Source organism: Eulemur rufifrons, chromosome 19 (genome assembly GCF_041146395.1).
Source record: "Eulemur rufifrons isolate Redbay chromosome 19, OSU_ERuf_1, whole genome shotgun sequence".
NCBI classification, from domain to species: Eukaryota; Metazoa; Chordata; class Mammalia; order Primates; family Lemuridae; genus Eulemur; species Eulemur rufifrons.
Window position 1 is genome coordinate 34,396,502 of NC_091001.1, and position 9,859 is coordinate 34,406,360.

Consider the following 9,859-nt stretch of genomic DNA (forward strand, 5'->3'; position numbering starts at 1 on the left):
TGATGTATTAGGGGCTTTCAGGATGGGCAGATTTCCAATGCATCTTTTAGAGTCCTCTAAATTTAACAATGGCCTATTTTATTTTATTTGTTGGTACAATTAAAGTAATTTTGATGTTGAATAATTTAAGAATTAAGACAATTTTCTTCAGCATTTTAATAGGCCTGCTCTATAAAGAATTAGCATAATATTTATGCACTACTGGCCTTTCTTCTCCGAGTGTTTATTTAGCTCCCATGGAGGAGTGACGTAAGCGACAGGCTGGGTGAGGCTGTGCAGGCAGAGGAGGGCTTCTTTAGATAAAGGAGACGGCTCCTTCAGTACAAACACATCTCCTTCCAGGAACGCCCTTGGACAGGCTCCCTCTCCTATTCCCAGTTCTTACGTCTTCCAGTTGCCCATTAGCTGCCCTAGGTTTGACTTTGACCTATTTTCATGGCTGTGTTTTGAATCTACCTGGATTTCAGCATGTGTCTCTCAAATAACAAGCCCTGGCCCAAGCCTAAGGCTTTCTCCCATCCTGGACTTGATGCTGGCGTTTGACATTTGTCCTCCTGGCTTAGATCATTGGCCATGCCCAGCGGGTGTCTACCTTCACCCCTCTGCCACTTATCCCTTCACCTGGTCCTTTGTTAGAACCTGATCTCTGCCCTCAGTTGAGGGTAGAATCACAGTTTTATACTAGAAGCTATACAATTATATATATATATATATATATATATATATATATATATAATTTTAACTCTCACCAGAGTCAGGGGCCCTGGATCTGGAATAAAACTAAATTGATTTTGTGTCTCAGTTCTGGTACTTGTTCCATGTGTGACTTTGGGTGTGTTGAAAGGCTGTTTGGAGTATATTTTCTGCTGCCTAAAATGAGCATGACAATAATGAATGAGGTTACAGTGGGGATTAAATAAGGACGTATATAAAGGCCTCATTGTAGTGTCTGGCATATGGTAGGTGTTCAATAAATGTAAATTTTAAGTTTTGTTATGAGTATGTCAATTCTCCTACTAAGACAGATACCATGATGGCTGGTCATTTGAAGCCAAAGCCTACAGTCCTTCTACTAAGCATAGGCAGAGGATCTAGTAAGTTATAAAGCATTTCACCTTTTAGAAATAGGATGCCATCTCTTTAAGTGGCGTTTCTACTTTTAAAAACTTTGCAAACCACTGACAGAGACTAGGTCAAAGAGGGAATCCCTGCTTATGATGGAAGAGCATCACCCCAGGCAGTCTGGAGCCTTTCCTGGGGTACAGGGTGCAGAGAAAGCTTAGTGTTCCTGGACCATTGGTGTTGGAAAGCTAGTCCTGTGCAAACTCCTAACTTCACCCTTGAGAAACTGATCTGGAGAGATTAAATACATGCCTCGGGTCACAGAGCAGAGTCAACACCAGGACACTGGTTCTGTGACTCCACATAAGGTTGGTGACCATTCTTCTCTGTCACTGCTTCTCAAACTGTGGCCCCTGTACCAGCAGCATAAGCTTCACCTAGGAACGAATGAGAAATGCAAAGTCTCAGTTTCACCCCAGACCTGTTCAATCAGAAACTCTTGGGCTCAGGCATGGGAATCTGTTAAAACAAACCCCAGTGATTCTGATGCTTGATCAAACTTGAGAACCACTGCTCTTCAGTATGTTGGCTCTATCATTTTCCTAACCCAATTGATGTATATTTCTGCAAATCAAGGTATAAATGTAAGAAAAACATGAACATAAGAAAACACACAGAAGAGAAAAATAGAGATCTTTTGATAGTAACTAACACACCCCCACACACACACAGCACACATTTTGTTTTGTCTCAGAAGACAAGTATCTATTTATTTTACCATCTTTGGTCCCACCACTAAGAGAGCTGCTCTCTTCTGTGATTTGTTACAAAGATACAATGCATTTCCAGTTTCCATATTATTGGTTGGATGTAGGAATGGGCTATTGGTTCTTTCAAGCATGCAAACATGAGTATACTAGAGAAGGCAGAAGGTGGGTTTGTATGAGAAATATTATTGTTTGGTCCAACTATTTTGTTGTTATTCCCCAAAAATATGACATGAAAAACTAATGTGAAAGTGCCAAGAAACTGATGTTTCATGGCAAAGCCCAGAGTCTCTGGAATGCTTAAATCATGTTACATAGAGCTGTCATTTCCTTCTCCCCTTGTATCTGTGGGTGGTGTATGAAAGCAGTTGAATGTAATATAATAATGATTTCTCATGGGTCTGTCTAGACAGATCTTTCTCACTCATAATCAAACCCTGTAAAAGTGCCTGGTGATATTTTATCTCCTGGAGTATTTTGATTATTTTGGACAGAATTTTATAGAAAAAGCATTGAATGGGTTTCTAACAATTTCACAATGTGAGAAAAAAATAGTTGGATTATTTTATAAAAAAGCTTGCTATGAACTGGTTTAAAGCATTTCTAGGCCCTGGAAAACATCACTGGGCTTCCACAGGAATGTCTTTGCAATTTGGGTAGGTGGGCTGCCATATTAATGCTTACACTGGAGCCTTAATCTTAAAGAGGGATTACAGATGCGGATGATGGATTACGGGAAGAATTAAACATGTTCGGAGCCTTATTACGTTCTGGCCACTTCACATGTGATCGTCATTATTCTTGCCCTTGTTCAGGATCATCATTACCATCATCAATATTGTCAGAACATTAGCAGCATGCCAGGAACTGTAATCAGAGTTTTTATGTGTATAATCCTCCCTAGAACCTTAAAGGTAAGTAGTACCATTGCCCATTTTATAGATGAAGAAACTTGAATGAGAGTGTAAGCCATCTGCTCAGGCTGACACAGCTGGGAAGAAATGGTCAGGATGGACGTCCAGGAAGTTTGTCTCCAGAGCCCGCCCTCTTAATCTAATATGATGACTTATTTAATCCAGACATGAGTGCTAAATTACATGTGAATTATTCTCTCAATACAGATGGGGAAAACAAGGCTCAGAGAAAGTAAACAATTTGCTAAGGCCACAGGGCCAAAAAATGACGGGCTTGTCTGCTTGTGCCATTTGCAATCCCTGCACAGCTTGCCACGGTGCCTCGTACACACCTCTGTCGTCTTGTGCTTTTCTGTGTCTTGCCTTTGGCTCCGATGTGTGATGCTCTGTGCAACTTTTGTCCAAGAAACAGACAGGCTTCTGATATTCTGGCCCTTTTAAGGGAAGAAATAGAGAACGTGGCTAAATACTGAGACTCTGCTAGGAGAGGCAACACAAAGCTTGCGAGTCCTTCAATGTGTGCTCCAGAGGAGACAGAAAGCTCGACTCCAGTTTGAATCCGTGTTGTTTATTTCTGTGTGATGGCAGCCTGGTCTTCAAATCAGTGTCTGCTTGGATTTATACTGGTTGCCAACAGATACAATTTTGATATTACTTTTTAAGTATCAACTAGAAGACATTCATGATTATGTATTGAATGATGTAATGACCTTGGACCATTCACTTCAACCCTTTGGACCTCAATTTCTGAATGTGCATAAAGTGAGATGAACATCTCTTGCAGGGGTGCAGGGAGAATTAATCTGTCCACCTGAAGTGTGGAGCTCAGGGCTTGTTACATAAGAGCACTTACATTGGGGTCATTGAATGTGAAATGTCTTATTTTGAATCAAAAGTGTAGTTTATTATAACTCAAACAAGAAGCAGTACAATTAATCAAAGTATGCACCCAAACCATTGGCACAGTTTTGCCATCTTACCGGTAGCTTGTTTATGCCAGGAGCGAAGAAGCCTAGAGAGTGAGTGGCAATGAAATCATGAAAGGCATTTTCCACAGCTTGTTGAGAATTGAATATTTTTCCTTGCAAGAAGTGGTCCAAAGCCTTGAAGAAGTGGTAGTCAGTTGGTGCAAGGTCTGGTGAATATGGTGGATGACAGAGAGTTTCCAAGTCCAGTTGCTGCAGTTTGAGCAGCATTGTTTGTGGGACATGTGGTCCAGTATTGTCTTGCAAGAGGATTGGCCCATCTCTATTGACCAACCTCGGCTGCTTAATCACAAGCATTCTCATTATTTCATCCAATTGGCTGCAGTAGACATCTGCTGTAATCGCTTGAACAGGTTTCATGAAGCTGTAGTGGATAATACCAGCACTGAACCACCAAATAGACACTATTAGCTTTTCTTGATGACTATTCAGTTTTGAGCTGTGTTTTGGCACTTCATCTTTATCCAACCGTTGTGCCTAATGCTTGCAATTGTCAAAAAGAATCCATTTTTCATCACACACAACAATACAGTGTAGAAATGGTTCACCTTTATGTCATGACAACAAAGAAAGGCAAGCTTCAAGACGATTTCTCTTTTGACCTTCATTTAGTTAATTCAGAACCCATCTATCCAGCTTCTTTACCTGGCTGATTTGTTTCAAATGGTCCAATATTGTTGGAATAGTAACATCAAACCTTGCTGCTAATTCATGGCGGAGGTTGAGATGGATTCGCTTCCGCTACAGCTTTCAGCTCATCGTTATCCACCTTGGTCTCAGGTCGCCCACATGGCTCATTTTCAAGATTAAAATCACCAGAACAGAACTTCTCAAACCATCGATGTACTGTGCGTTCATTAGCCACATTCTTCTTAAACACTTTGTTCATATTTTGAGCTTCCTGTGCTGTATTTTTTCCCTGACTGAACTCATATTCAAAAATAACTTGAATTTTTGACTTACTCGTGTTTTCACAAAAATTGCTGTAAAAAAAAATGTGAAAGATAATCACAAGCCAAATCGTGCGTTTGAAAAACTGAGGATGTACCTTCACAATAAACATAATACAAGAAGTGTCAAAGTGAAATGTCAGAGATATCAACTGTCAAACGGTACTTAAGGAAATCGGACTTTTCATACTTAGTAACCTGAATAAATGGCAATTACTATTTGGTGTAGGGAACTGATTGCCTCAGACTGTGTGTTATCCAGTGAGTGTCCCCATCTGGAAATACAAAGATGGCATGTGGGAGAATGCTTATGGATGTAAATTTAGCTTTCTAATGTTTTACTTTACAACTTCTCAAACCTGGCTAATAATCCACCATTCCCTCCCATTAACTGGATAACTTGGAGAAAGTGAGATTGTGCCTTTTGCTTCTCCAATGCGGGCTCTATTGCCCAAAGAATTGTAGCTGAGCATCTTAGTACATGTTTGGTTTAGCTGGGTTTGTATTGCCACCTGGAAGAAACAGAGATGGAAAGCAGAGCTCTTTATTTTGTACCCTAAACTCTGAGGAACTGGGGAAGATTTAGAATGATTGATGAGGGGAGATTATTATCAAGATTCTCCAGGGATTGTGGGTTTTTTCCCAGGAGATTTAGAAATAGAACCTGCTTCTCTTTAATTTTTGTTAACTCCCATTGACTTCCTACCACTGAATATCCCTGTGTTCTAAGTCAGTTTTCTCCAAAGTGGGGTGTGCACATGCCAGGGCGTGTATTATGAGCCATGGGGTTGAAGGAAGAATATATGGAAATTTCTATTTTCATTTCTTTTTGTTTAAGCAAAAGTAAATTAGCCATTATTAATCTTTAATGCTGGCATTTCCCACTCACACCCTGTATATTTGGCAGGGTTGTCGTAAGACGTCATTCCACTTGTTTTTGGTAAATAAGGATGTATGGAAGTTTTTATGGAACCAATCAAATGGATTTGCCAGTTATATTAACCACCTTTATCTAAACTAACCCTCAAAAAGTAGACAAATACTTTAAAAAATCTTGCAAAAAATCATAATTGAAGATAAATACGAATAATAGCACAAGCAAAAGAAAATCAACAAGTTGACATTTGTCCTCTTGGTGTGAACTACAAGTCAGCCACATTATGTGGCAAAAGTAATGACAGTTTGGTTAGTTAGAGATATCATTCTAATAAATTAGATCAAGAAGACTATGCCCACTAATACTGGCACTCATGTTCTCAGTGTCTATTGAGACCTTAGCTAATTATAACAGCAAAAATATACAATTTCCAATAAATAAGGCAATACCCAACTCTACTATTACCTCCTTTCTTTCCTCTGTCAAATTAGTGCCTCTGATTGTTCCAATCTTGTCTTCCAAGCCTTCACTTGGTAGTGAGATTCATCATTTACAAACATAAATGAAATCACATCAGTCCCCCTCACCCCCACTCTCGACTTAAACTCTGCAATTGCACTTAGAACTAAATTCACAATCTTTGCTGTGACCCGTGAGGCCTGTGAACTGGCCCTCCCCTCCCCTTCAGCCTCATCACATGCACCTTCCTTCCCGCTGTCTGCCCTATGGCCACCCAGGCTTTCTCTCCATTCCTAGTACAAGTTAAGGTCTTCTCCACCTTAGGTAGCTGCACCAGCTGTTTTGTCTTCTGATAATAGCTTCCATCTCTTTATTCCTGTAGGGTCCAAATATATATATTTTTGTGTATATATATATGCCGAAAGTTTTACATTTGTTATAGTCAGTGCTAAGCGCAGCAACTCTCCGTCACTTTAGAGGTTATAACCTGCATTACCAAGACCACTGCATCTCTAGAACCTTCACCATAGTTATGCTTTTGAAGTTCATGAGTTTTAATTATACCAAGGTAAATGAGCTATTTGGTATTTCATGTTGTTATTCACATAATCTAATCAACATACTGGATCAGATGATCAAGGTTTCTGCCAACTCTGTAAGGCAGAGAAGGACAGTTGTCATAGCTAATCGCTCTTGTTAGCCAATAAGGGTGTACTGCTGTCCCTGCCAGGTGAAGGCAAACTGCTTCTAATTGTCCTGATTAATTGAGATGGGAAAAAGGTGTATTTCAGGTCAATGTCAGCATACCAGGTGCCAGGGATTGTGTTGGTCTCCTCAATAAATACCTTTATATGACAGCTTGATTAAGTTTATGATAATTCATAGTTCTTCATTTGGCTTTACCATTTTTTCATTTTTAAAGTCCTTTATGGTAACATTGAGTTTTGCTATTTCTCCCAGAAATGCAGTATGGCTTTTGATAAACTATTTAGTCCAGAGGTGGAGCGGCAGTTCCAGTGGTTTTACTTGGTCCTTCCTACCATGATGATCCCTTTTTCATAGGTCAGGGGATCAGTGTGGGAATTAAGCAAGTTCTAAACATGTGCATTCCAATTCTACTTATGGAAACCAGGGAAATAACCATAGGGTGGCTGAATGAGTCCCGTAGGTTGAGCCTACAGGACCTCCAATGAGACCAATTTAGATTGACTTTATTGAATGTCTTTCCATCAACCCCCATTATAACCATTCAAACACTATGTCCCCAGGATGAGTGTCAGTTCAGGCTAATACCTAATAGCCCCCTGAAGGTCTGGGCATCTCTCTTTCACATAGTCAGCCTTTTGAATGGATGCATGTTACTCTGGGATAGAATTGGGGAAGATTTACAGCATATACTCGAGGCTATGTTTTAGAATCCTTCCCTAATGGTTTCCTGACTTTCTCCCTACTCATGGGCTCAGGATCTGTGAGTTGGCTTACGTCTAGGGTCTGACTGTGGATTCATGCTGGCATCTCAGGGAAGCCTTTTTGTTTTTTGTTTTGTTGCCATCAGACATCGTGATCTCTGGATTATATTAATCAAGTCATATCTTAGTTGGCCACCCATCTATTTCATTCATAAGAAGCCAGTAATAAACCTCTACAGGCTTCTAAGTGTTAATACATTCTGATTGCTGCTGCATCTTTATATGTATCATGAGAATTGGGAGAACTTTGTCTCTGATAGTTAAGCCTCATAACTGGGTCCCTGCCACCCTGGATCTCATTCCAATTGAAATCAGAGCAGTCAATGGCAAAAACTCTCTTTGTCATCTCAAGGCTATGTAGGACAGCCACAGGGAACTCCTGAGGGATTCTGGGTCCCTCATCAATGTGTGTCTTTTTGCTTTGCTATGGGGTCAGGTGGGGAGAGAGCTAAGTGTGTTGCACATGAGAGGTTCATTCCTACAGTTCCCTCTGCCTAATCTTTCAGTTTTCTCTATTTACAATATTCTAGGGCAGTTTCTATCTCAAATTTGTGCTTACAGACTACCATTGGAGCCAGGCTTTCGTTAATCAAGCAAACAAACCGTTAGAACCTCTTCCAGTTATGTGAGCTAACACAATAAATCCCCAATTGGGTACTACATCAAAATTTCCCTCTCTCTCTGTCTCTTTCTCTCTCTTTCTCTGTATATATTTCCTATGCAAACTTACATAGTATTCTCCTTGAGAATATATTCCATAATTCTTTTTATATTTACATAAGAGTATATGATTCGGGCCGTCGCTCGCAAACGCCAGCGCCGCCTCTCGCTCGCCGAGATCCAGCCAAAGGAGAAGGGGGGTAAGTAAGGAGGTCTTGCTACCATGGCTCGTACAAAGCAGACTGCCCGCAAATCGACCGGTGGTAAAGCACCCAGGAAGCAACTAGCTACAAAAGCCGCTCGCAAGAGTGCGCCCTCTACTGGAGGGGTGAAGAAACCTCATCGCTACAGGCCTGGTACAGTGGCACTCCGTGAAATTAGACGTTACCAGAAGTCCACTGAACTTCTGATTCGCAAACTTCCTTTCCAGCGTCTGGTGCGAGAAATTGCTCAGGACTTCAAAACAGACCTGCGCTTCCAGAGCGCAGCTATTGGTGCTTTGCAGGAGGCAAGTGAGGCCTATCTGGTTGGCCTCTTTGAAGACACCAATCTGTGTGCTATCCATGCCAAACGTGTAACAATTATGCCAAAAGACATCCAGCTAGCACGCCGCATACGTGGAGAACGTGCTTAAGAATCCACTATGATGGGAAAACATTTCATTCTCAAAAAAAAAAAAAAAAAAAAATTCTCTTCTTCCTGTTATTGGTAGTTCTGAACGTTAGATTTTTTTTTTTTTCCATGGGGTCAAAAGGTACCTAAGTATATGATTGCGAGTGGAAGAATAGGGGACAGGAATCAGGTATTGGCAGTTTTTCCATTTTCATTTGTGTGTGAATTTTTAATATAAATGCGGGGATGTGAAGCATTAATGCAAGTCAAATGTTTCAGTGAACAAGTTTCAGCAGTTCAACTTTATAACAATTATAAATAAACCTGTTAAATTTTTCTGGACAATGCCAGCATTTGGATTTTTTTAAAACAAGTAAATTTCTTATTGACGGCAAAAAAAAAAAAAAAAAAAAAAAAAAAGAGTATATGATTCATATACAGTATAAGATGTATTAATAATGTGTACTATATTGTTAATATATATCATGTTTAAGAATTTATAAAATATCTATGTATAATTATATATAATATTTTCTGCTATAAATCAGCAAGAGCTTCCACTCTAAGGAGGAGTGATTAGATACCCAGGGATTAGTGCTAGGATAAAACTCTTGATAACCCTGGAGTAGATGGGCACAGGGAATTGCTGGGAGGGCTGCAGCCCTGGCAGAAGGGCCACCTGGAGGCAGCTGTGGTGTGAAAGGATATGGCTATGACCAGAGGAGTGGTACAGAAGGGAGCAGGGAATGAACGCCCTGCTCTCTGTCCTCTGGCTTCTGATCCTTTGGTGACCATCCACTGGCTGCAATCAACAGGAAACCAGCCAGCAAGGGAACCCAGTCCTGTCCTCTGTGTAGAGCAGCCTCCCAGGATGCAGAGTCACGTAGAAAAGATTGGGAAATGGCCCGGAAAGGGGGTATGTCGATGGAGAATAACCAGCACTCCATTAAAAAGTTAAAGTCAATATACAGCATTCTGAGTTTAAATTTTAGGGGCTCATGAATTATAATTCTCATGAGTAAAACTTCAAAAATTATTTGGAATTTGTCTAAGACTTGTAAAGTTGCTCTCTGACCGAGGAAAATCGTATTGCCTCCTGGCCA

At 40.4% G+C, this 9,859-nt stretch overlaps 1 protein-coding gene across 1 annotated transcript; it reads left to right on the forward strand.

Annotated features, from left to right (window-relative positions):
* Positions 1 to 8,286: 8,286 nt before the first annotated feature.
* LOC138399780 (histone H3.3A) lies at positions 8,287 to 9,145 on the forward strand. The gene has a single exon (XM_069494431.1). The coding sequence runs from the start codon at positions 8,368 to 8,370 to the stop codon at positions 8,776 to 8,778; it is 411 nt and encodes a 136-aa protein (XP_069350532.1). The 5' UTR covers positions 8,287 to 8,367; the 3' UTR covers positions 8,779 to 9,145.
* Positions 9,146 to 9,859: the final 714 nt, after the last annotated feature.

Coding starts and splice junctions, on each gene's coding strand:
- LOC138399780 (XM_069494431.1), top strand. CDS start 8,368: ATGGCTCGTACAAAGCAGACTGCCCGCAAATCGACCGGTGGTAAAGCA.